Here is a 27604-nt window from a genome sequence, read left to right on the forward strand (position 1 = left end):
TCCTCCAAAATGTATGCCAAAGTTCTGGTAAGAAAATTTCTATAGCTAAATTATAAATACCCCAAGATTGGTTCACCATTTTAATGATGAAAACCTATCTGAATTGTAGTGGCACAAACATGCAGTTTTAATAAATGACATTTAAGAAAATTTTCAAAAAATGTGGGAAGTTACCCAAGTTTTGACTGAATATGGCTATTAAGATTCAGAAGGGAAAGAAATAAGTCAACAGGACTTTCATGTGAAAATAACTAGAGCACAGGAAATGTTTTGAAATACATCAAATCTACACCGTACACACTAAGGTATCACTTTAAAACAAACAACCATCTGAAGCAGTCAAAAAACATGAAATAAACTTTCAGGGCTCCCAAATCTCTCTGACAATTTTTGTATTTTAAAAATCAGATTTTCCTATCTTTAAAAAATATCAAACCTTTTGTGGTGTGAAAGACACACACTAACAAGGAAAACTGAATATTTTCTCTCTAACCTTTCATGACAGTAATTTTAGGTGATGCTGGTAACAATAGTGTTTAAAGTATTCCAACAGTATTGTGGTTTAAATTTACAGTGTTTTCATAACTTATGCACAAATTAAAAATTCAAGTTTTAAATCAGAGGGAATAACCTGTGGCTCGAGTGCTCACGCAGCCCATCAGCGTTCTGCATGTGGCCCAGAAGACATTTTATTTACTACAGCCCAAGTGCAGTATTGCCAGATTCCACAGGTTTCCATCCATGTAGGTTTTTTTCCTATTAGTATTAAAGTGACATGCACATAAAGCAAGGGAACATGAAGTGAGGCACATGCTGATGGCACAGTAAGAGCCGTGTGCTCCCTTCTGCATCCAATGAAAGGATTGCTATGGTTCAATCAGCACACTTGGCAAATTCTAGGTATGCAAGTGCAAAACTGTCCTATTCTGGGAGACCGTCGTGGTTACAACAATTTTGTGGCCCGCTGAAAAGAAGGAAGGCCATTCATGTGGCCCACTCCCTAGCATAGTTGCCCGGGCTGGTTTAAATAACTGCCACTAAAGCATCTCCATGCTTTTTCACATAAACTATTCCAGAAGAAATCCTGGGTATTTAAGTAAAAAACATCCTTTGCAGCAGAGAAGTATTTATGGTTGTGGGGGGGGAACTGTTATTGCTTTCAGGAAGAACAAGTCTCAGAAATAAAATTTCAAGCCTCATGATAAACTCATGGATGTTAGTGATCATTACTTAGGAATTGTGATTGAAACACAAAAGGATAAAATAGCAGCTTCTAGGAGGAAAGATGGAAGGGTGAGGGATTGGGGTGTTTGTTCTAAAGAAACTCCTCCTAGTGACATACTAGTTCCAATATCCAATGGAAAAGGATATCCTACCACCAAGCATGTTCTTAGGGAAGACAGTTCAGTTGGGATATGCTTGCCAGCCAGATCTAGTGTTAGATAAAAAAACATTTCAGGTCTGAAGTGCTGAATATTTAGTTACCTGTGCTAATCAGAAGTGGCATTGGAGTATCACTGGATCCAGAAGCTTCTGTTGATTTCACAACAGGAACACTAAATGTAAACCCAATCTGATAAAAAAAAAATCTTCAATGACAAAAGGAAGAAACCTTAATCCAATCTAACAAACTAATGCAAATTTAGACCTCAATTCTCTGATGTGCAATTTATTTGGCATTCAACTGAATATGAAAGAGACTGTTCCTTTTCTGCCACTGACTCCACTTATTCCTCTGAAATGTTTTGGTAAACCCACAGCAAAAGCTTCAGGTACAGCTGAGTTTCCCTAGGCATTACTTACAGCAGGGGTGGGCAAGAGGCCAGTGGGCTGGATCCGGCCTGAGGCCACCTTGTCATAACCCTTAGGTAGATAACAGCTCACACTTTAAAAAGCCAGCTGTTCTCCAGTCCAGACAGCTAGGTAGGGAGGAGGTAGACTTCTCATGCTGTTCCCACCCCCCAGAAAAATTTCTTAGCTCCCACTGGCCAATCTCTCATTTTCCAGCCAATAGGAGCTGAGAATTTTTGCTGGGAGCAGGGGCAGTGTAGGAAGCCTTCTCCCTTCCCCCTCTCCCTCCCTCTCATGCTCAGAGAGGAGCCATGTGGAGCAGTGAGCAGCCTGTCTCAGAAGCACCTCCCAGCCAGAGTTTGCTTCTGGCACCCCAGCCTTTCCCTTCTCCAACCCTCTGCACTCCCCCTTCCACACACCCAAACCCTCTGCCCCCTCCTGCACCCAATCTCCTGTCCCAGATCACAAACCCCTCCTACCCTAGGTCGCATCACAAAATCCTGATTCCCAGTCCCCTGACCTAGGTCACAACTGCCTCCTTCACCCAACTCCCTCCCAGACTCCACTCTCCCTTCTGCACCCCAGTCCCTTCCCCCAAGCTCCCTTCTGCACCCAACATCCATTCTAGACCCCAGAATTCCTCCATGAATATCCTGGAATAATGCGGCCTTCCAAAAGCTTGGAGTGCCCCCCTCCCCATCAAAAATTATTGCCCACCCGTGACTTACAGACAATGGAGGTAGCACTTCTGCCTCAGTAGACTTTACAATTGGAGATGAAAATCTGAACACAGGACTGCTAGCATTACTTGCTGGTTGCACCTACATTTAAAAGAAAATTAAGACTATCTAAAAAGAAAACATGCTAGAAGTAAAAACTATTTAAAGTTATAAAAATATAAGAAGTTCTGCACTGAAATTGGGAAAGCTAGTTTTGACATTTATAATTTCCAGATAAGAACTATGATGAAGTGCAATTAAGGTTCAGAGATATCAAATATCTATATTAGAGAGTTACCTTTTAATTATTCCAAAACCCAGAAAATTCAGAGTTCAGATTATACTGAAAATATATTCAAATGTGTTAAAGTATAAAAATGCAGCCAAGGCACCTAAACAACCTTAAGCTCAACTTAGCATTAACTAGGGAGCTGTCAACTTGCTCCTTCATAATAAATAGATATTCAATTCTTTTAAAAAAACTGCACACAAATATTAAAATGCATCTAGACATTCTTCATGTTTATTTTTATTGCAGTTAGATATGTTACAGGTTGCACCATCTGTGGTTCAGCAGGACCCATGGATGGTGATGGACCAGAGAACCCTGGCTGGAAGAGGAGCTGGCAGCGGCGCCAGCCTGGGGGCAAGGGAGCCAACAGCAGAGCCCGGTTGCAGGCGGGGAGCCTACAGGATGGCCAGGGCAGGACCCAGCAATGCAGCCTGTCCGGGGAGGTCACAGAGATTGCCCGGCAGTCAGGACCAGAGCTGGCAGTGCAGCCCACCCAGAGGAGGGGAGCCCTGCAGAGGAGCCACGTGGACGTGAGGAGTCCAGAGGTAAGACCACCTGGGTCTGCTGATGGACCCAAAGAGAGCCCAGAATCTGTCAGCAGAGGGGCTGGAATTGACCTTCCCTGGTCCAGCAAAATCTTTCATTGAGGACCTGTCAGGTCCCGAGGATGCCAGACCTGAAAGGTCCATCCTGCAATCATTATGATGGCATTTCCTTCCTACTGATTCTTCCAATGCCAATGATGGATAAATCTTGCACACTGTAATCATAACAAGGTTTCCAGAGCACTTTCAGAAGCCATACGACACTGTCCGGTAATTCATTTATCCAATAATTAATTGACAATTTTGTGAAACCAAATCAAAATCTTTCTTTAATTTCATTACACATCAGAATATAATGGCCCTCATTTACTCAGCTGGACATAAGCTAATACTATTTAGTCAACCCTTTGATACACTAAAAACATATCCAACATACAACACAGCAAACAAACAAGACAAACCAATTCTAGTCCTAAAGTATTAAGCACATACAACCTGTACCTTGTTAATCACTGGTTGTGCATCAGTGATTGCTGACGATGACACAGTAGTACTGGCAAGGGAACCAAAGCTGAAGTTAGGCAGTGATGTATTGATTGGTAAGGATATTTTGGGTAATACTGGTGCTTCCATCTCCTAAAAGTGCATAATTTTTTAGTTATTTTTTTATTCTGTATTGAAACCTCATTTCCCCCCTGCTAATATCTAAACAAAATTAAAAGCAACAAAGCCTAATATAACATAACATTATAAAAATATATCATCCTCCATCCTAGTTTATTAGAACATTTTTAACCTTTGACAAGCTCTTTCCATGGGTGATCATGTGTATAAGATGTAGTAATTCAGCTACTGCCCATAGGATGTGCATCATAACAACAATACCGAATGATAGACTGAGTTGTTCCTCTTTATTTCACGTTTGTTTTTGTTGTTAATCATTTAACTTTAATAACTAAAATTCTAGAAAAAAAATATTGTTTTGCAAGTTGATTTCCCTACTCTAATTAAAATGGGGGATTTAAATGCATGCTGAGACATGCAAGAAATCCTCTAGCAAAAGTAAGGAAGTTCAGTGTTGAAGTTTCTGATATTTTTTAAGGTAAAAAAAATAAGCAAGTTTTGTTCTTTCAAAAAACCCTACAGCTTTCACACCTTTATACACTCCAGACACAAGAAAGCGCATATGTCCTATTTTAAGAACACAGAAGTTGTCATATTGGATCAAATCAGTGGTCAAACCAGTGTCATATTGTGTCTGACTTCATGGTATGTCGCATAGTTTAAAATGAATCACAGAACTAACAGACGCCACTGATGCATAAAGACATTTCTTTTAAAGTATTTAGCTGCTGAAATTAGACTTGGGGTTAGAAAGATTTAATTAATTAGTTTAATGAAAAGTCATTCATGGCATTTGGACTTGTGCAGAAATAATGAAGTGGCAATACATTAAAGCTTAATTTTTTCCTCTGTGTTTATACCTAAAGGAATCTGGTTTCCCAGCTTCTATATTGGTTCATTTCAACATATTTAATGAATCAGGCCCATCAAATCTTTATAGTAAGTGCTTGTATTTGTGCTACAGAATTACCCTCCAAGATCTCAAATATCTAGCTGTTTTCTCTTCCCTACATCAGTTCAGTCAAAAGATTGGTCTAAGAATTTATATCTCTATACTTAAGACAAACAGGAAGTGTATAACTTACTCTATGCTGAGATGTGTACCTATGCTAGACACCAAACAGAAATAATTCTGTGGACATATACTGCCATTTATACTATTTATTAAATTGTTTTTTTAATGAAAAATAAGGAGGGAGCGGCTGATTTGTGCACGTGGGTAACATTAGCCAATGTCACAGATCCCTAATATTTATAATATTTTTGCATGCACATATTGTGTTATGTTCAGCTTTATTCCACTTCAATTTTTTTATTTGTTCTGTACTTTTATATTATTTAAAAGATAGAATTATGAATTTAATACTTATTTGCTTATTGTCACTTATTTCAATCCCTTAAAAATAAAATGTACATAATTATCCTAAGACATTTACTCAGTGTTTCTTCTATAGACTTATGTAGCTGTTAGCAAGAAACCCTACAACACAACTGGAAGAACCCCTATAATAATATGCCCAAGAGCTTCAAAATACAGCCTCTCATTTTGGTTGCCCTACTTCAGAAATCTATGGCCTGATTTTGCAGCTCTAGCTCTCAATGACTTCAACTGGAGATGGAAGTGACTCGGCACTTCTGAAAAATCAGGGCCAGGTTTCTCAAGAGGAGCATCAAAAAAAAAAGGCATTCAAAATCAAGATAACTTGGGCCTACATATCCAACAGAAATAACTATTATGATTTGCATTATCATAGCACCCAGGAGCTTCCATCATAACTGAGACCCCATTGTGTTTAGCTATGCACAACATGCCTTGTTTATAACTATTATTTTGTGTGTACTCTCTTAGGAACCACATTATTTCAGTTTCATTGCATCCATGCTTTGAAAAATTCTGATAGAGTAATGTAGCTAAAGTATTTTTTCTTACCTGTTTCTCTTGTCCTTGCTGAGATACATAGTGTACGCCTTTTTCCCTTCTCATCTTGCCGCCACCGCCACCACCACCTCCCACTGCAGAATATAATCCATTGGATGCAGGAGTACTAAATTTGGGATAGGTAAAATTGCTGACACAGAAAAACAGTATATTAGCAAACACTCTTATTACCTAATTGTTTTAAGCTCTTACGTCCTCTCTCTGGGCTGGAACAGAAACGTTCCTATCAACAGTCTGGTAAAAGCAAAGTTCTTGTGCAAGTTCTATAGCGTTGGTCAAACAAGCCTCCCAAGTAATTAGAATGGTGCTACATAGAAACACCTACAACCAAAAATCAGAAACAGTCCCAACTAGGGATGTAAGCGACTAGTCCACTATCCGATAAGCATAAGCTTACCAGATAGTCAAGTAGTACCTCAACTTGTCCCTTACTCCCGCCGCCTCTTGCTACAGCACAGGTGACTCCCAGAGCTACCCTGCTGTGGCTCTGCATAGCAGTCCTATCGACTAATCATACAGCCCATACAAATTGTATTGACCATATCAGTGGTTCCCAAACTTTTTGGCATCATGCCCCCCTTTTTGAAAAACCCTCATGCCACGCCTCCTCCCCCCCTCTCCAAAAATAGCAGCAAAAAGGAATAAAGGAACTGAACAGGGCAGCAAAACTTGATTGGGGGGGAGAGGCTAGGTCGCCTCGCACCCTCCCTGGAATTTCTTCACACACCCCAGTTTGGGAACCCATGCACTATATGATTAGCTCAGTAACCGCAATTTAACATCCCTAGCCCCAACTCCACAAGGTGTAATGTCTAGGCCAGCAGAAAAGACGATAGAAAAATTAAGTTAGTTAGTAAAGTATGTTATTTCCTATCTTCATTAGATGGTAGAAAGATACATTGGCTGATAAACAGTTATCTGTGAATCATCTTATTGTATCTTTTTTTAATGTAATCAAATTACTATTGTTATTAAATGTATCATCATTTCCCTCTTTTCTACTAAGTGTACACGGATCTATAATAGACAACATGAGACATTTCATATTCCATTTCTAAGAAATAATGTTTAACTAAAATGAATTTCAAATTCACATTCTGTTGTGCAATCAAGAATTATTCCTTACTACCTTTACATAAAGTAACCAGAGATTCCAGCAAAGGAAGCATAGTCTCTCCTCTCAAATAATTTAGATTAAATCTTGGTTTGACATACTTTTCAGGTGATTCTACTTGCTTCTCTGCAGTCAAATTCTTCTCCTTCACTCCCTACAAATAAAGGAAAATAAATTGCTATTATTTTCAAGTATATAGTTATAGCATTTCTTCTGCTTCTTTTATAAATTAATCTAACTAGATAATCCTGCTGTATGTAGTGAGACTTCAGAGTTAAGTCAATATTACAAACTCAATTTAAGCTTTCCAGCTCCAAAGAATTTAATCAGTTTATCACTACACACTCCCCAACTTACGAACACACTGACTTATGACCATCCGTACTTACTTACAACCAACCTCCCATTAGCCCTATTATAATATTTTTCGAGTTGAGAACCATGTACATCAAGTTTTTCGAACAGCGCGGGCAGCATGTTTAAGGGTATTTCCGACTTAGGACCAGGTGTTCGGAATGTAACCTGTTCATAAGTCGGGGACTGCCTGTATTACTGATTAAAATGATGGGAGATTAATTTTTTTTAGCCTGCATACGAGACACATTACGCACTAATTTTAAACACTGGATTCTAAACAATGTATTATAAATGTATTGAACCAAAATCTGGTCTGATTTATATCTCATGCAATCCCACTGAAGTAATATCTATTGAAAGCAAGTAATATATCTATTGCTTATTATATTTTACATCACTTTATTATTTCTATTTTAACAATCCCATTACTCATAGAAACAAACACCTATTGACATCAGACTCATATCAATCTTCTATCAGGATGAAACTTTGCAACAACGTATGAATTCATAGACATTAAGACCAGAAATGACTACTCACTCTGACTCACTTCATAACACAACTAATATAAAAGCATATCTTCAGAAAGACATTCAGTCTTGTATTATGACTTCAAGCGATGGAAAAATCCGCCATATACCTTAGCAATTTGTTCCAACAGTTAATTACCCCATTTGAAATGTATGCTTTACTTCTAGTTTCATTTTCAAGAGACTGGACTTGGTCATGCTTTTGTTTACAGGAAGTTCCCAACTTATGAACGGAATGGGTTCCAAAAGTTTGTAAGTCAGTTGTTTGGAACTCAGAATGCATCGGTTTCCCATCAAAATAATGTTATAAATTGTGGTTAGGCTCCCAGGCTGGCCCATAAAAGCCTATTTAACCCCGAACGTAGCTGAAATACTGTGTACTTGCAATGAAAAAATAGTAGAAAATAATAATGGAAACAAGACAGAAACAAAATAAAATTGATACAAAATAACTTTTTATTTAACATTAAGTGCTGGTTGGTGCTTGAGGAAAGGCAGATTTAATTAGAAGACAAGGAGGTAGGTGGAGATTCTGAAGAGGAAGGCAAGGGGAGATTCTGGGTGGTGGAGGGGGTGGACAATTTTTAAAAGGGAGCCACTTCACAAATTTCTGGTGTGGCCCCACACACAAGGAGCAGGGCCAGGAGTCTTTTCATACTCCCCCACCCACAGACTCTGATAGGCCTGGGGGTGGGGAAGTTGGTGAAATCTTTGCCCCCTGCTCCTGGTGCCTAGAGAGCATTACAGCTGGTGGTTCCCTCTAAGTGCTGCAGCAGGAGGAGAGTTCGTGCACTCTCCCTGCCCCTAGGCCAATCAGGCCATAGGGCAGGGGAGTGCACGAAGTCTCTTGCCGCTTCCCCCTTCCCCACCATTGGCCACGCAGCAGCTAGAGAGAGCCTCCGGTTGTTTTAAAATAGCCAACGGTTCTCTCTGATGCCGTGCGCCCCTGGCGGGGGTAGGAGACTTGTACTTCCCACATCCCCAGATCTTGATTGGCCTGGGGGCAGTGGAGGGGCAGGACAGCAACGGGCTGGATTCACCAGCTTGGTGGGCTAGATCTGGTCTACGGAGGCTCCTTTGCCCACCCCTGCCCTAGCCGCAGGGCTAGATTAGAAGGAGCACCCAGAGCAATAAGACTTTTGGGAGTATTCTTGACTCCAGGGTGGGGCCAAAAGTGAGTGTTTCAGAATGCAGGAGGAGGCTGTGGGGTGGGTTGAGGCAGGAGGTTGCATGGAGGAGTGGGTGAGAGCTCTTTTGGGGGTATGGGCATTGGAGTGGCACTGCGGAGGAAGCATTTGGGATACTGGAGAGGGCTCCAGGTTGGGGCATGGGAGTTTAGGGTGTGGAAGAGGGCTCAGGTCAGGTGGTAGGGATGGGAGTGTGGGAGATGGGAGGGATATAGGATGTGGGAGAGAAATCAGGGTTGGGGTAGAGGGATGGAGGAAGGGGCACATACCTGGGACAGTTCCTCTTTGGTTGTGCTGGCCTGGGGAGGAAGGAGAGGAGGTAGGTGGCTCTGTGCTCACCCACAGGCACCACCTCCAACAGCTCCCATTATCCCTAACTCCCAGCCAATGGGAGCTGCAGAGGCTGAGCCTATGGGCAGAGGAGCAGAGAACCACACCAGACTCCTAGACAGGATGGGGGAAAGAGGACAGCTTTTGTGTTCCCGGAAGGGGTGGGGCCAAGGTTGCCAGCCAGCCCTCAGCTCCAGATGGAGCGTGCCATATCCCTCCACTCCAGCTTTTAGAGCTGCTTGGAGCACGCTGTGCGGTACTCCAGAAGCAATTTAAAGGACTCAGGGCTCTGGGGCAGTGGCCCCCTTTGCCTCTCCTGTCGGTAGGCCTGCCCACAGGTGAGGCAAGTGGGGAGAGAGGGAATGGTAACGTGTGGAGTCACATCTCCACCCTGCCAAGCAGGACCAGATCACAGGGGCTTTAAGTGACTGCTGTCCAGGTTCCTAGTCTAAGTGGACCCCATAAAAAGATCTGCATTAACCCAGGGCCCTGAGCTGCAGCCTCTAAAGCTTCCTTTTTAATCTGGTACTATCCAGCCACCTCCAGCCTGCTCTGGACTGACTCCTACGCAACCCACCCCCAGCCCCATTCCCATCCCCAGGCAGCCCACCACTACCACCACTCCACACCTATGGGCTCTGTCCGACCCCATCCCCACCTCCTGGCAGCCCCATCCACAGGCTCAGCACAGGTTACTTCTCTCCACTTGGCTTGCTGCCTCCAGGTGAGAAAGGGTTGTGCGCCCGGGGGCAGGAGGGGAGCCCTGCATGTCCGGCTTCAACTACATTTAAACTGCAGAGCCACAGAGTGGGTATCTCCTGGATCCAGTGCGAGCCAGGACAGAGCACCTTCCCCTTACTGACTAGTCGTGTGGTCGATACAAATTATATATCGACTACACGATTAGCCAATTACCCACCGCTTAGTGAGACACACACTTTCTTCCTAAATATATGATCTTAGCTTTGACAATATTAAAAATACAAGTTGTTCAAATGAGTGCCATTTCCAAGACAATACAGAAAGCTCTATAGAACTGACCGTCTTTTTTATTACTCCACCAATTTTTGAAAGTGAAAGTACCCAGCAATTATCTTATATTTTCTTCCAGATCACTGAAGATATTAAATAGCACTGGTCCAAGAACAACTCCTGAGATACCCCACTAGACAAAAACCCATTTGATGATAATTTCTCAGTTATAAGTTGTGAGATCTATTAGCCAACTTTTATATATCTGCATCAAATAATACATTTAACATGTGCCATACTGAGTGTATCCTCTGCATAGAGCTTCACATTCAAAAACAAAGAGTTTAGAATGTGGGGAAAATCCTGTTAGAACAGACATACAAAGGACTATGAAATACAGCTGTCTTGGACCCCTCTAATATAATAGGAAATCTCAACTAGCCACTAAAATACACATAATAATCCATACAAAACTCCATGTTAATATTAATAGTAAGGCTACACAGACAGACATTAAAAAAATCCAAAATTAAGCCTCCGCATATAGTAGCTCTACCTTTTGCAGATAACGTTAAACACAAAAATGCTGAACTGAGGCACCTCCTCACAGGAAGCTGTGATGTTTTTTGCTAGCAGACATTTCCTATTTGGAGTTCAAAATTCACTGAACATTTTATTCTGACAACTTTTGAGTCTAATGAAAGTCTTGATAAAATGTTTATGTTATCCCTGAAATAGCTCAAAATGTCAGTTTAAGTACAATATTGTAAAATTGAAAACCCTCAGATTCTACTTTCCCCTATCACTGCAGGACAGATTAAGATTGTTTGGGTTCCCTATTTGGCATGTTCCCATACCTTAATACATTTGGATTTCTTTTAAAGTGTAACCTTAATTCTGAATTTCCTGGTTTTGTAATGTTTGGTTGGGGGGATACTGACTACCTCTTTGTAATAATTTTTATCCTGAAGTTACTGATACATATGTCTCAACTTTAATTCCATCATAATTATTTGTCTTGGAATGTCTTTGTTTTTTTAAGTTGCAAAAAAGTTTACACAGAAGTACTAAATAATAAACCCCAAAGAGAATGCTGCTACCAAATATTTCAAATTATATAAAAGATATGAAGTATCAATCTTAAAAGTTAGAAGAAAAACGGCAGATTCAATGGCACAGCATGCAGCATCCTCACTATAGCGGCCAACTAAGTTGGGTTTACAGCTGATTGACTAACTTGCACTACTTTGGTAATTCAAGTTAGTCAAAGTGTAGCAGCGATGCTGGCCCTTAATTTGTAAATGACTAATTTGGTTAGAGGAATACACTATAGCAAGGGTAGGGAACCTTTTTTGGGTCAGAGGCCGATGACCCACAGAAAAAATAATTAGTCAGGGGCCACAAACAAGGGAAAGGCAAAAACTTCCACCCATCAATGAGGCAGTCTATGACTAAGGAGAAATACATTCTCCACATTCCCCTAGTACACCAGAGCCTTGGGGGCCCAGGCTAGTAGACTGTACGCGCTCCAGCCCACAGGGGGTGGTGAGGGAGCTGGAGCACCAATGAAGGCTCCCCAATGCTGGGGGGGGAACCCTAGACTCAGGGGCTAAATCCAGGTAAGCCGGGGGCAGCATCTGGCCCCTGAGCCTTACGTTCCCCTCCCCTGCGCTAAAGTCTGGTGCTCTAGAGAAGGAAGCCAGGTGAGTTCCCCGGTATGTCTACACTGCAATAGAAGACCCTATCTCAGAGCTTAGGTCAACTAATTCAGGTTTGCAGGGTTAAAATAGCAGTGTAGCTGTTTGTACTCAGGCTGAAACCTGGGCTCTGAGACCTTCTCCCTTGCAGGATTTCAGAGCCCAGGATCCAGCCTGAGTCTAAACGTCTACACCACTATGTTCAGCCCTGCAGGCTGAACCCCACAAGCCTGAATTAATTGACCTGGGCACTGTGGCTTGGTGATGTGGTTTTTTTACTGCAATGCTGACATACCCCCCAATGTCTCTGCATGTTAACAGCTCGCTATATATGTTTCAGGCTCGGCTCCCCCAGCAGTGTTGGCGGGGTGCACAGTGGTGAATTCAGGGACCACTGCTGGGGCAGCACTTCAATCCTTAACGCCCAAGTTATAGCATGGAACCTCTAAAAGCAGAGACTCTAAAAGTTAAGGGCTATGTCATCTACCAACAGCAGCTCTTCACACAACTGCAGTCTTCTCATGCCACTGAAACATTACAGCTAACAGAATTATTTCAAACAAACTAGAAAAGAGAGGCAATGACCAAGTTCTCTCAGTCACAAACTTGAGCAGCTGACATAACTATACTTATAACTAGGGATATCAATGTGTAGTCAACTATATGATTAACCGATAAGCATGGGCTTATTGGTTAATCTTGTCAACTACACACATTTCCTCCTCCCCCTGTATCAGAGGCAACGGGAGGGGGGAGCAGGATTCGGTGCTGGGGGGAGCTGGCTTAAAAACTGGTTCTCCCCAGCACCAGCTCCACAGGGCAGCCTGCCCCACCCCCACACACACTACTTGCCTCTCTCATTAAGCAGCTCCGGGGGGGTCCAAGCTCCCCACAGACAGAGGATGCTCCACCAAGCAGACTATCTGTGACAAGCCTGGTCCCACCGCTGGCAGAGGCTGGTCCCACCGCTGGCAGAGGCTGGTCCCACTGCTGGCAGAGGCTGGTCCCACTGCTGGCAGAGGCTGGTCCCACTGCTGGCAGACCCTGTCTTCGGGGGGATGGGGAGGAAGAGTCCAAGTTCTCCGTGGACAGAGGTTGCTCTGCCTCCCATAGAGCAGCCTCTGTCCACAGTGAGCCTGGGCCCGCCTCAGACAGATGCTGGTCAGGCAGCAGCCCCTGTCCGTGGGTGGTCCCAGGTTCCTGAGGGCAGAGACTATTCCAGCTTCTGTTCGTGGGGAGCTAGGACCCCCCCACAGACAGGGGCTGCTGCCAAGGACCAGTTTCTGTCTACGGCTAGCCTGGGCCACCATGGACAGAGGCTGCTTTGCGGCAGCCTCCCCATCCTCAACCCCGCTTCCCCTCCTCGCCCCCCAGCAGCCTCAGTCTGTGGGGAGCTCAGACCACCACGGACAGGGGCTGTTGACACCCCACGTTGCTGCCTCTGTATCAAAGGCAGCAGCACAGGGTGGCAGGCACATGGTCTGTGCAGGGAGCTGGCTTTTAAACTAGCTCCCCTTGCAGACTGCTCCCGCAGCAGCATGGGATACAGGGGCTGGCTCCCTGGGAATGGGGCCAGAGCACACTGGCTGCCAGCCCCAGCCCGAGGGACTAGTGAATAGTTTCGTAACTGATAAGAATTCTTGCAGTTACATGACTATTCAATTACTCTATATCTAACATCCCTACTTATGACCAGGGCTCGACAAATCTGCTGATCTACTTGCTCATGGTAAGTAGATTTCAGCCGTTCGCCCTGTTCACCGGCGTTTCGCGCATAAGCAGTGCAGGTCTCACACATGCGCAGTGCGGGACTGGCGATTGGTTTTCACCGCAATCATCGAGCCCTGCTTATGACAATTAAATACATCATTAATTTAGCTTCATTAGAACCTTCAAATTAGGGTTACATTAAGTTACATGGAGGATGACCAATCAATCACATACCGGTCCATGAATACAATAAAAATCCACACAAATTCAAATATTCCTTCCACCAGGATTCCTACCATATATGAAGAAATCTTTCAATTAATTTTAAGTACAGCACATAGAAGTCTGAAGTGTGTGTCATTCTTTTATTAAGATCACTCAGGAAAACAAAAAGACTGACAGATAGTTAATTAATCCTTGAAGATAATTAACTCAGACTAATTAACAGATTTACTTGTAAATTCAGACAATTCAGTCAGTTGTAAGAGCAAATCCTGTAAGTTGGGGGAGAATATGCTGTAATTTTTTTAAGCAACAACAAGGTTAAATCCCTGCTTTTAATAACAAAATGGAACTTAGCCGTAATTACTGAACTACAGCCAACTCCACCATAAAAGAGATTGTATTACAAATGTTGGTGGCTTGAAAATAAAACGTTGGTGTGGTGCCATAAGTCCATTCAGGCTTTATTCAGAAGAGCCCAAGGAAGATTTACTGGAAATATCAACCCTTGTTGTGAGTTTTAATAACTATGCTTTCTAAAGAAACATGATTGGAATTCCCTTTCCTCCAAGCCTATGCCATTTTGTTGTGCAACAATTTTGCTGTGCAAAAATATGCAAAGGTTGGTTCCCCCTACTCATGCCAGTGTTACATAATCTTCTTTATTTCAGCAGATGTTTCTCGTAAGAAAATCAGAGAACATTGCAACTAGATCTCAAAATGTACTGCACTTGTGCTATCCTTCCAATACAAATATAGTCCAAGCCAGCAGTACATCATTAAACAGAGGATGTCCAATCAATCACATGCTGGTCCATGAATACAATAAAAATCCACACAACTTCAAATATTCCTTGCATAAGGATTCCTACCAATGTAAGCAATACCCTGAATGTTCTATAAAACCTTTATCAACTATGCATAGCAATTACAAGGTTAAGGGAAAGTGCACTCACTTTGTGCTTTACATCTATTCTCTGTCTAATCTTGCCTGACTCAGCAGCTGGAGTCAGAGATGGTTTAAAATACTGTGACCGGCTCATTGACGGAGAAATTGTCTTCGGTGTCACTAGTTTCTGGACAGGAGGGTACTGGGATTCCACCTTTAAAAGAAGGAGCAATAAATATAGTTATTTTGGGAGGCTCTGGCTCATTTATATTTAATTTTACTCAGGTTTTTAAATATCTAACTACCTCAATGTAATCATTGCACTCAGTGAGATGTGCCTTCCTTTACTATAAAAGTATTTAACGTGGAGGGGAAATTAGAAAGAAAATCAAACAAGGAATCCAACATTCTCTAAAACCAGGACTCCTCAGGTAATTTTAATACTACTTTAGGACATGAATTCACTGAAATCAGAATATTATCCTATTTTACAGACACAGGAAATAAATTTCTCAAAGTGTTAATGACTAATCAGCCAACCCTCTGGGTTTGATTATTCCAACAAGTCTCATCATTTATTTAAAAAAAAAAAAAAAAAAAAAAACAACCCACCACACCCAACCACACACCACAGCATTAGGTAACTAAGCCTTGAAACCAAGCAGGCACTTCATTTTGCATAAACCAAGCTTCTATAGAACCACCAAAAAAGCTAGCACAAAAATAATCTTTTATTATTCCAATGATAAGAGTTCTTTTAAAACAAATACCCCATTTGCAGCTATATTTGTACTATATTTGCAACTTAAATACTGCTTACATTACCTACCTAAAAATTAAACTGACAATTGATTTTCACCAACCTAACAAAGAAATGTTTGAATATGTAAATAGTGAAAATCAATTTGAATTTCATAATCTGTTTCACTGGCAATAATCTAGTTTTGTCAAACACTAGTAGACACCATAATCTACAATATTATTTTCAAATAATATCCCTGCAATGCAGGATAGAGCCAAAATTTACTCCTACAGCATAATTTCAATGATTATTTCATGAAAAGATCTTTCTAGAAGTTGATTACAATAATACTTCTTGATTCCTTCTGAAATGTTTCATAAACTAAGTTAAAAAACATCAAGCTAGTCTACTCTCAATGGAAGAATTTTCCAGTGTACCTTTTTAACATGCATTACCAAACCATTGTAAGAAAAAGGAAATGGAAATTTTTCTGATACTGGAATACAGACACGAAGTACTGAGAGCGCTATACCGGCCTGTGTGGGTTTTTAAAATAAGAATGTACTGCACCACTGTTATCAACTGAAACAGTTTTTACTAAGTGCACAAGTGTTTTATCAACCATCCACTTATTTTGGCAGCAAAGCACAAAACAAAACAAACACACTCAACAATCCTTGTCTTGATCAGCAATTACTACAATCAAGGGCTTCCCTTTTTCTTGCCAAATATTGCTCTATGAATAGACAATTCCTCTCTTTTTATTGGGTGACAGCTGTGTGGAACATTCCATTAGTTTGACATCTCCAGGCTCCCTGTTGCATAATTGCTACTTCTTTTTTAATGTTTCAACACAGGTGTGGCTCTATAAAGTTAACTGACAATGCTAAACTGCAGTTTTCTTCAGTCTGTTTACATGGCACATGTTGAAGAAATTGCATGCAATTCTTTGTGTTCAAGTGCTATCTTATAAAGCAAATGCTAAGTGTAATAATATTTCTAGTCAAAAGGTCAGTATAGAATTTAAGAGATACCCTTTACACTTTCTGTGTAAAACTTCATGTGGTGGATGCTATAGAAGGAAAACAATATTTTTTTATTTCTATAGTGGTCTTAGATCTCAAATTTATGCAATATTAGAAGTACCCAAGAACCTGAAAATAATCTATTCACATTTTTCACTTGTTAACAACGTGATAGTAATCAGGATTTAAATATACTATTACTAAGTAAAGCTTCTTTAAAAACAGTTTAAATTTACTCTTAGATATAAGAACATTGGTTAAAATTATAGAAGTCACCAGAATTTACAAAATTCCTTCTCTTCTTGACACACCACCAGTTTTCCAAGACAGAAGCATTAAGACGTACAGGTGGTAAATGTATGTCATTGATTTAAACGTAAGTCTGGCAAGGACATTTAGCAACTCCCTCCTCCCTTATTTCTGGTCACTCTTCCAGCACAAGATCTTCCTAAAACTATGTAACCCAGCTCACACCTTGCTTGCTGACAAGTAGTTGGAAGAAGCAAAGCTCTCTCTAGAGTTCCAGCCTTGTTCCTCTGGGTAATAGATTTCAAGACCAATACGAAGATGACCTACCCCAGAAGTGGAGTAGATAACCTTTAAAGCCCTCTTAGCTACAGTGAGGTCAATAAAACATTTTCAATCATTAATAACTCAAACAAACCATAATACTAATGTTATGTGAGTTAATATCCTATTGCTTGTATCCACTATAGATCTGCAGAAACTTCAGAGTACTCAAACTAATGAATATTTTAATTAAATTGATAAACTGCCTGGGTATCAGTGAATCCTTACCTGTCTTCTCTTTGAATGGAAGCGAGTAATATCCAGCATGCTCCTGTCCACAGGCTGTGAGGAAAAAAGTCACACGTCAGTGGAAAAAAGATCTCCAATGAAGTTGCTATGCAATAGAAGAGAAGGCAGTTTTAGAGGCCAACTTACAGAAGACAATGGAGAAACAACAGAAGATGGAATCCTTTTAGCATCCTGTTGGATAAATATTAAAGTAAGTTAAACTCTATTAAGAATGTTTTCACCCAATATGGTATAGGTAAGTTTAGAATGTGTTATATGCTCTTGGCACTGCAACACAACAGAGTAAAAAGAGCCATTTACTGCTAAAGGACTTGACATCTTCTCCAGAGATTGCAAGATGCGCCGTGCTGTGGAACTTGTCACTCCATAGGATTGCACATTTGCTTGCTTTGCTTTCATCTGTCTTCTGACAGGTGTCTGAAAAGTTAACATGATAAATGTTAGACTTCAACATTAATATATTTGTTTCAGGACAACAAGTGTTGGATCCCAATATTTTAGAAAAGATGTGGGAAATAAAGCCCTAGGAGCTCAATGAGAACCTACTGAAGAAAATGGGAGCCTCCTGGCTTCACAGAAGAGTTGACCTGTCTCCCAGTGTGCGAGAAACATGGGACTAAATGATGTCTTAAATTACTTCAATTCCTATTATTTAAATAAAATGTAAAAAGTTCACAAAAGAAAATAATGGGCTTACTATCTTCTTTGAAGGGCAGGAAAGAGAATTTAAGAGACTATTACAAGTCACTTCTGAAGAAGGTACTTTGATTAAGCAAGAAGTCTAATTAAGATGACTCACTACACTGTCATGTAAGTTTATGTACACCATAATCAGGAATTCCACTTTTTAGTTTATCTTTTAAATTGTTTTGAGTTTATAGTTTGCTACTATGCTGCCTTTCAATTTCTTTGAGAAACCTTTCTATTTACAACTCCCTTTGCCAGAGGCTCCACCCTGTCTCTTCCATAGAAGCAAGGTGTGGTGCCTGGAATCGGTGGGGGATGTGGAGTACCAGGTAAACACCCTACTCCCATTCCTCTCACACCTCCCTTGCCCCCCAACCCCGCCCACCCGGCAACACTTTAATCCAGCAGACCCTGTTTCCCAGGGTTGCCAAATTAAAGAGGTTCAAGTGTATAAAAACTGTGCAAGAGTGTGAATATGTACTGGACAAGCAGTGGTTGCTCAACAATAGTTTTAAACTGAGATGTCAGTTTGATAAGCAACTATTAATCAGCAACAGTCCCACAAGTTAGTTAGCTCATGAAATTTACCTTTAAAACTGAAAGCTTTCTAGGTTAAAAACTTCTATAAGTGACAGTTTCTTCCCATTGCTAAATGTCAGTGACATCTCCAGAATACTATATGCTCCACTACTGAAGTATTATATAAAAAAATTGCTATCATATCTGAATATTTTAAAGATAAATTCTTATTTTACGTTTCAGTTACTCTCCCCTGCCCATATTAGCACTGTTTCTCTTACCTGATAAGGAGTAATTCGTATTTTAGACTGCCTTGCTGCTGCAGCTGCACCACCGTAAGTGGTTTTTCCAGGGTAAAATGGAGAATCCCCAAGCTGGCTTGTCTTAAGGACAGAAGCATTACCAAGTGACTGCAGTGAGACATATAAAGATGACAGTTAGGAAAACGGACACAAAACCAATGTGATTACAACTTATATTGTGCAGTACTCACAGGGGATAGAGCTCCAAAAGCAGATAAGTTGAATGCAGGTTTTTTAGAGCTGGTAGCAGAATGTTGAGAGAGAGAATGAGATCGTTCAGCCTCTGTGGACCAGAGAGGTGGTACTGATGTGTTTTTTGAAACTGCTATATCTGACAAAAGGACACATTGTGTACATAAGTCATCATATAAACTTTAAGTTAATTAACAAATGCAGAAAATTGGAAAACAAAACAGCATCCAGGAAACATAATAAAATCCAATATTTTTAAACCTGCACTATTCTACCCTTCATGGCACATACATATCTATATACAGTGCTTTTTTTGTAACTTTTTTTTCTCTCTTTCTTTCAACAAACCACACCACACCACTCCGGAAAAGTTGTTGAGCAAAGAAAGAAAGAAAGAAAGAAAGGCCAAAATGCAGTCGCAGCCTCTTTAAGAGCCAAAACTCCATGCTAGGAGCCAGGAAAAAAACGCTTTGCATCCCGATCAGGCTTCCGTCAGGAGACAAGCGGTGCTAGGAAAACAGGTGCCGGTACGCGCAAGGAAAAATCCCATTCATTTACTGTGAACTGGGAAAATACATGACAGTACACCATACCAGGCCATACCGTCACAAAAAAAGCACTGTCGATAGACAGACAAACAGCGTATAATGGCAATATAATCTGCATCAGAAAGTAAGTACACTATCATCCCTGAACCCAATCCCTGTTCATAAAAGTGCATACAAAATGAGCCCTTGTTATAGGAATTCACAGAACTAAATAGAACTGAACAATACTGATGGATTTACTATCAAGTGGTATTTTTTCTTTCTGAAGACGACAGAAGGAAATTATAAAACATGGGGATTGATAATCAGATACCAAGTCCTTCACGCATCAATGGTTCAAGACTAGTCCAGGTCAGAAATGACTCACTCATAAGTCTGGTAACTGTTTAGTTATCAATCTGAAGAGAGATAATGTTACTATCAAGCATTCCATAAAAAAAAAGCACCAGCATTCTTACTGGGAAATTCAAATAGGCCAAGATGCAATAGCATGGAAGCAACAATCCACACCAGGGGTTCCCAAACTTTTTGACACAGGGACCAGTAAATCCATTCATGAGCTTTTGGAGGACAGATAACAATCATTTGCATATTCATTAAGCAAATGACGAATATTCAAATAAGTTGTTTCTGGTCCTCCCAAAGCCCTCGGTGCCAGCTTTAGCAAAGCTTTTGGTACGGTCACCCACAATATACTTGCGAGAAAGTTAAGGGAATATGGATTGGATAAATGGACTGTAAGATGGACAGAAAGCTGGCTAGACCAGGGGTTCCCAAACTTTTTACTTTATTTGGAACCCATTTTTTTTCAGTACTGTTTTTTACAGCCCAAAAATAAACACGCATATAAAAAAAGAATTAAAAATGAATAAATTGTCAGTGTTTCACCTGGCTGCATCCTCCGACCAGCCTGGGCCAGGGCTTGGGGGACCCAGCGCTGCATGGGCATTCCAGGAGGTAGGAGCAGATTGGGGTTAGGGTATCTGGCGAGGAGGGAGGGTGCAAGGGGGGATAGGGTTGCCAGGTGTCCAGTTTTGTACTGGACAGTCAGGTATTTGAGGGTTCTGTCGGGGAAACAAGTTGAGAAAATACCAGACATATAAAGTGTTCGGTATTTTCTAATTAGGTAAGTTTTATTATTATTAGGTGTATCAGTCCGTAGCTGCGAACTGCCTGGCTGGTAGATGTGCTCATGCTACGTGAGTTTGTCTACCAGCCAGGCAGTTCACAACTACTTGAGGGAGGGTATTGGGGGGGAGGGGGAGGGAAAATGGAATCCCTGGCGCCGGATTCACTTATGTGCCCAGGTCAGTCCCGCTTCCCGCTGGCCGATTCACTCCCCCTCCCGCACTTCTCCTCCGATTCACTCCCCCTCCCGCACTTCTCCTCCCGATCTCCCCTGGTCAGCCCCACTGCCCCGTGTAGCCCTGCTTCCGGTGGCTGGTTCTCCCGTCCTCCTCCTCCCGATCTCCCCGGCCAGCCCCCTTGCCCTCCCCCCTTCTCCCCCCCGGCCAGCCCTGCTTCCACCGCCCGCCCCAATCTCCGCCGGACAGCCCCGCTGCCCCCAACCCTGCTTCCCAACAGCCGGTCGTCCCGCTCCCCCCCCCCCCCCAACACCTCCTCCCAGCCCGCCCCGTTCCACTCCCCTCCCAGCAGCCACGCTGAGACCTGGTATTTTTTTTTCCCCGCAGCCCAGTCCCGGGCCGTGCCCCATAGTTTGGGAAACGCTGATATACACCCTTAAAAACAGCTCCACCAGAAAGGGATTGAGCAATGTTAGAGGATAGTATGTGGAAACCTGCAATATAGCTGCCTGTGCTACCCAATGCTTATTCTGAAGATAAAGGACCTCAGTCTCCAAGTGTCCAAAATTAAATTTTTTACTTAAAAACATTGAGTTAATGCTGTTTCTTAGTGATTGCAGTGTTCACGAAACGTGACAGACTTGTTAGCATTAAAAACTGAAGTCTTCCTTCCAAAAAAAATAAAGCACAAGCAGTGCACAAGCCTCCCCCACACAACCCTGAACATATGCTTCAGCCTGGACCTGCAGAACACCCTCAACCCACTATAAGGATTTCCAGTCCCATTCCATACTGAATTACATTGGTTATTTTGATGTAAACATCTATTTAAGAGGAATGGATTGAGACGACCACCTTATTTCAGAAGTAGAAAGAGCTGTCGGTCACTATTACATCACCTAAATTATAAGCTAGGTGAAAGGCTCATCAAAAATTACTTAGAGTATTAAATTGCTATTAATCAGCTAATCAGCACTAAGCAGTCCCAGCTCAAACCATCCCTGAGAGCTATCACCGCTGTGGCTCTGCCTTTTAAATGTAGTAAGAGCCACTAGACATTTAAAAGGCAGAGGTGCAACTTGAGACACAGCACAAGCAGGGACAGGAGCAGTTCCCACTCGCACCAGGTCCCTGACTGCTGCAGCTGTGCACCTCTACCTCCCTTGCCCTGCACCGCAGAGACAATGCTGGGGGGAAACCAGCTTTAAGCCAGCTCTCCTCACTCACCCAGCACCAGCTCCTGTTCCCCACCAGCTACTTTTGATACAGAGGCAGCAAACAGGAGGGGGGGGGATAATGCGAGTAGTCAACTCGACTACTCTTTTACATCCCTAATTACTATGTGATGTAATATATCAGATACTAAAACCAAATTTAAATTCTTAAATACAAGATATACATCTAAATAACTGGCACTAACAAATTTTGTATTTACTAGGGTGACACTGCATATTAAACAAATTCAATTTATTTATTCTATGAAATATCATATAGGGTAGATAAGACCATGACAGAATGAAAGTTACCTTTATCAGATGCTCTAGAAGAGAAACCACTAGTAGTTGAGATGTTATCATCATCATGCTGAGAGGTAGAATCTTTGATTTCTTTTACAAGGGAGAGTCCAGAACTGCCAATTGCAAATGCAGAAGATGTAGAGGGCTGACAATGTGGTGACGGGGAATCCAACATAGTGCAATTCAAATGACTCCGATGAAGAGAGGGTCTTGTTAACACATCTGAGAAATTTAATGCAGATCTACTCGTGGAAGGTTCTAAAGAGGAATTTAAACACAATTAGTATTCTATTAAGTAAGGTGAAGTGTACAAGTAGAGTCCTGCATGGATATAAAATTTGTATCCATGTCTGTATCCACAAAAATGAGCCACAGATATCTGCACTGACATTCACGGTTGTGAACACCCCAGATATAGAGCAGATATATGCAAATTTGTAGGGTTCTAGATTTAAAAAAATCTGTATCCACATCTATATCCACAAAAAATGAACTGTAAATTCATGAATGCAGATACCCACAGAAATTGCAGGGCAATATGTATAAGCACACAGAAGTTGAGAGCTGTTTTCCATCAACAGTCTTTCTACTGCCAAGAACAAAAATAGAGATAAGCCAAATTTAACTTCTTCCTCACCCATACAGGGTTTCACTTAACTGTCTGATGACAGCAGCAACATTTACATACAAATATTTAACCTATTGCACCACTAAACAAAGTATTAACAGTCACTTGATTATATGCACTAAAAGTTCTTTTTTTGGTATATTCGCTAAATTTTATCACACAGGCTCTCCCTACAGATAAAAAATGTTGTATCCTTCCCATCAGTTATTTCTTGGATTTAACATATAGAGGATACAAACCTCTTTGTTTGTGTGACACTGATGCTACTCTAGCAACCAGATGAGCAACTTCTCAAACAAATCAGAAGGTCTGTGAAGTTCTGAAAGGCTATAGGTGGATTAGGTCTTATAGTTCTTTATGAATGAGATGACTATTACAGTGTATTTTATGGAATGTTCTAAAAGGAACCTGAGGCCTCTCTCAGAAGTTCTAGGAAAGAAGATTCTATTGATATCAGAATATACGGATTAGCTCAGCATCACGAATCATGGTGAATCATGGTCACTAAACAGTCGACACACTTTCCAGCAGATTTTTATGACAACATCTTGGAGAGAAATTATATATGTACCAGGATGAAGGTCCAGTTTGGGAAAGCTCATCTGTGCTTCAGGTGAACAGTTCCTGAAAGCTGATATATGGAGTTTTTTGCAGTTCAAGTAATTAAGATTTATCAGTGGCATCCCCTAATGACCCCACAAATGGCTGAAGGTTCTGGACAGCAGCATAATTCCTAATCCTTTGAGTTGTTTGAGTAAGTCAGCATTGTGGTAGTCCTTGTTGAAAAGTTCTGTAAGTACTTTTCCACCCAATATAATGCGCGTACCTAACTCCTGAAGACATCCCCTGTTCCTTTACGAAAACTTGCTCTCTAGTGAAGGACTGATGGTGCTGCAAATTTTCTCATTTGCCATTAAAGTCTTCTTCATATGGAGTTGCTAGCAGAGGCAACTAACTTTTGCCAATCTGAGAATGTACATGATGAATGTGCATGAATGATCTCCTTACCTAGGCTAGCAGTTTTGGTGATCACCTCCATGGCAAACATTTGTAATACATGCTCTCAAATGGGAGTATCTGGATAGGACTGGACTGCAAACCGGAAGAACTACTGTCATGTCATGTCAACCTTGTCTTGTTTATAGGTATCTTAATTTTAAGATAATTAAGAACTAACCTGAATTTACCACCTGTATTACTGATCAAACGAGTCTGGATTAAAAAGGGCAGGACTCCGAGGAGACTACCTTCCACTCATTCTAGGTCTGCTCACCAGTGTCTTGTTTTAGGAACTATGAAACATAATGAATGTTTCTATGGTAATGAGATAAGAGCTTTTCATCTAAAGGTCTTCTGTTTATAAAAGCAATCCATCTTACTTGTGAATAAAAATCATGGCTATTTGACAAGTATTTAATGGATTATGTGAGACAGGCTCCTTTCCTATAGGACAATCCTCAGAGAACTCAGGAAGACAATGTTACAAATGCCATGTCTGCACTTAAAATTGAAAAAAGTTGCTTTTGTCTCAGATTTTGTAAATCACTTTTTCTCTTATTTTCCTTTAAGTTATAATTAATTCAATAATCAGAGGGGTAGCCGTGTTAGTCTGAATCTGCAAGAACGAGAAGTCCTGCGGCACCTTATAGACTAACAGCTTTATTGGAGCATAAGCTTTCGTGGGCAAAGACCCACTTCGTCAGATGCAATAATATAAATCTATAAAGATTATTCAACTAGCTGGCTACAGTTTTGACTGCATTTCACACATACCTTCTAAACTAATTCTTGTTGACTCAGGAGTGACTCTCCCATCAAACATTGGGGTATCGTCATCTGCATAACCATGATGATAGTTTACTGGAGTTTCCTGCTGGTTTGTAGGTTCACTTGCATCTACACATTCATCTTCGCTTTTATTGAAGTACCTCTGTAACCAGCCTGGTACAATATTCTTCACTGATTCTGTAACTCGGCTAATGATTCCCTGCTTTAAAAAAAAAAAAAAAAAAAAAGTGCTTATATTTAATTAACCCCAAGCATGAACTCAAAAATATATTTTTACATACACATCACACACATGCTAAAGACAAATGTCAGGAGAGAGCTGCTGAGAAAATAAATACAAAAAGACAAGAATTTCAAACACTTAAATAATTATATTTCTCAATGACAAATATAAAGACTACTAATTGAACAATTTATTTCCCAGTATCAGACTTTTCAGTCCCCTTGATGTTATTCTCTTACTTAATTCTCAAAACTCTGATTAAATTTCAGATGCCAAGACACTAAGCTACATTCTTTCCTCAGTGTAGTAACACCTTCTTGCTACCCCTTCTCTTAGGGCTTGTCTATACATGGAGTTGCTTTTGATTAATTCCATATGTGGAATTAATCAGCAACAGCTACATGTGCAAAGAAGCCTTTGGTCAATACAGGCAACCCCCATTTTACAACCGCCCGACTTATGACTCCCACATTTACAACCTTTTTTTCATGCAAGATAGCTCCTAAAAATCCCCCAATTTACATCCGCAGCTCGCATTTACAACAATGTACAACGCAGACGCCACGCATCATCCCAAAACAGGAAACGCACACGGTCAGTCAGACTTGCCAGTCTGCAGCTGCTGCTTGAACTACGCATGTCTCCGCCACATTGGTCTTTATTTTTTAGTTATTTTTGTGCATTATTTGAACTATTTAGTTTAGTTTTCTTCCATTTCCATAGTCAATTTTGGTATTTTTTGGGTAAGAAATGGGTTTCTAGGAATGGAACCACCATTTATAAGATTGCGCCTACGGGAAATAAAGGTTCGACTTACGACAGCTTGACTTATGACGGTTCTCCAGGAACTAATTAGGTCATAAGTGCAGGGGTTGCCTGTATCTATATGACATGCAATTACTTCCAACAACCATAAGCCTCAAGATTTCTTGCTCATGCTATTTTAAAAAATGACATTGTATCAAAATCTATAAAATACTATGCCTTGAACAAATATATGTATTCCGTGATCACCTATAAATGTGAGTGAATAATCAATGCTGATTTATCATTCTTATATTATTGTTACTGAAAAAGCGTCATCAATTTATGATTAATTTTTGAGAGCTGAAGACATTGTGCTCCTGAACTAAACCGATGTTGAAAAGTACCTGGAGGAAACTTGGCTTCATTTCAATAGCGCCTATAGCATCAAGAATATATCTACGTTGGATTATCAAAACAATTAGTGTTCTGCTCTTCTGCTTTAGGTAAATTTCACTCAATGGCACATTTAATCTTTAAAAGCCCCCAAAGACTAATATTCTGCACTTTTTAAAATATGCAAATGCTTTTGCGTTTCCTATTTAATTAATGGCAAGGTTTATATTTTACTCTAGAAGACTATCATTTCACTACATTTGTCCATTCTTCACTTGTGTCTGACTGTTCCTTCCACTTCAAGTCATTATTTAGACACCATTTAGTAATCACTAAATAATAATTATCCATTTGCACTATCAATCAGCAGTTTTCAAATCCACTACAATTAGAAAGAGAAATGCCCTACTGAATTCAACACATTCTGAAATATGAGAAAAAAAGATGAACTAACCAGATTTACAGACCATGGTATCAAATGCTACAAACACCTTCAAAGTGTTCAGACCCTGTATAAAAAGTCCAATTTCAACACCTGGCCAATTCTATTCACTAGTCCTGCTCTTTGACCTCCTGACTCTCACAGTCCTGATTTAGCAAAATACGTAAGTATATGCTAACTCTTAGCACCTGAATAATTCCACTGATTTTAAATAGGACTATTTAAGCATACACTTAACTAAGTACCTCATCAGTCTTATTTAAATTCAATGGGATGACTCAGACATTTAAAATTATGCTCATACTTAAGAACCTTACTTGGGTCTTGGCTTTAAGACAATTATAAAAAAAATTTCTCCCAATAGGCAGAACAAAAACCTTGCTGTACTCAACTTTCTATAATAAAAATTATTCACAGACTGAAATCAGAGAATTTCTAAGAAAAGTCTTTCAAAGCAGTTCATATAAACACTTGTGATGGAAGTTCAAATAAACAGAAAAGAGCTTGCATAACTTGCCTGGATAGCTTTTTTCTGCAGAAAAAGTTTCACAGCTGATTGATTTAAAAAAAGTATCATTCCAGCTTTCCTTACTTAAATACAGAATCTTGTTTACAAATAGACTCATAAAGATCACAATGGACACACAAATGTATACAATACATAATCAATACTTACTGATAAGAGAGCACATGGCATCTTATATTGAACAAACCATAAACCTCAGCTTCCCTACAAAGGATAGTTGACTGTATCCAAATCACACAAAGAAACAGACTAAATTATAATGTAGTTATGCAGTTCACTGAGAC

General features: G+C 40.7%; 1 protein-coding gene across 4 annotated transcripts in view; it reads right to left on the reverse strand.

The window, feature by feature from the left end:
* The window catches only part of NUP153 (nucleoporin 153), a 78419-nt gene that overhangs the window by 30393 nt on the left and 20422 nt on the right, over positions 1-27604 (reverse strand). For 2 of the 4 annotated variants that reach the window (XM_075921221.1, XM_075921222.1), the window contains exons 2-14: positions 24975-25191; positions 22583-22831; positions 19204-19343; positions 18992-19120; positions 17805-17921; positions 17631-17675; positions 17484-17537; positions 14986-15132; positions 7126-7178; positions 5902-6040; positions 3849-3983; positions 2520-2612; positions 1486-1573 (exon numbers count right to left, since the gene is read on the reverse strand). In XM_075921221.1, coding sequence (XP_075777336.1) covers positions 1486-1573; positions 2520-2612; positions 3849-3983; positions 5902-6040; positions 7126-7178; positions 14986-15132; positions 17484-17537; positions 17631-17675; positions 17805-17921; positions 18992-19120; positions 19204-19343; positions 22583-22831; positions 24975-25191 — 1606 coding nt within the window. The remainder of the gene's footprint in view (positions 1-1485; positions 1574-2519; positions 2613-3848; positions 3984-5901; positions 6041-7125; positions 7179-14985; positions 15133-17483; positions 17538-17630; positions 17676-17804; positions 17922-18991; positions 19121-19203; positions 19344-22582; positions 22832-24974; positions 25192-27604) is intronic. The other 2 variants (XM_075921224.1, XM_075921223.1) reach the window with 2 other exon arrangements.

Source organism: Pelodiscus sinensis, chromosome 2 (assembly GCF_049634645.1).
Source record: "Pelodiscus sinensis isolate JC-2024 chromosome 2, ASM4963464v1, whole genome shotgun sequence".
Classification (NCBI taxonomy): domain Eukaryota; kingdom Metazoa; phylum Chordata; order Testudines; family Trionychidae; genus Pelodiscus; species Pelodiscus sinensis.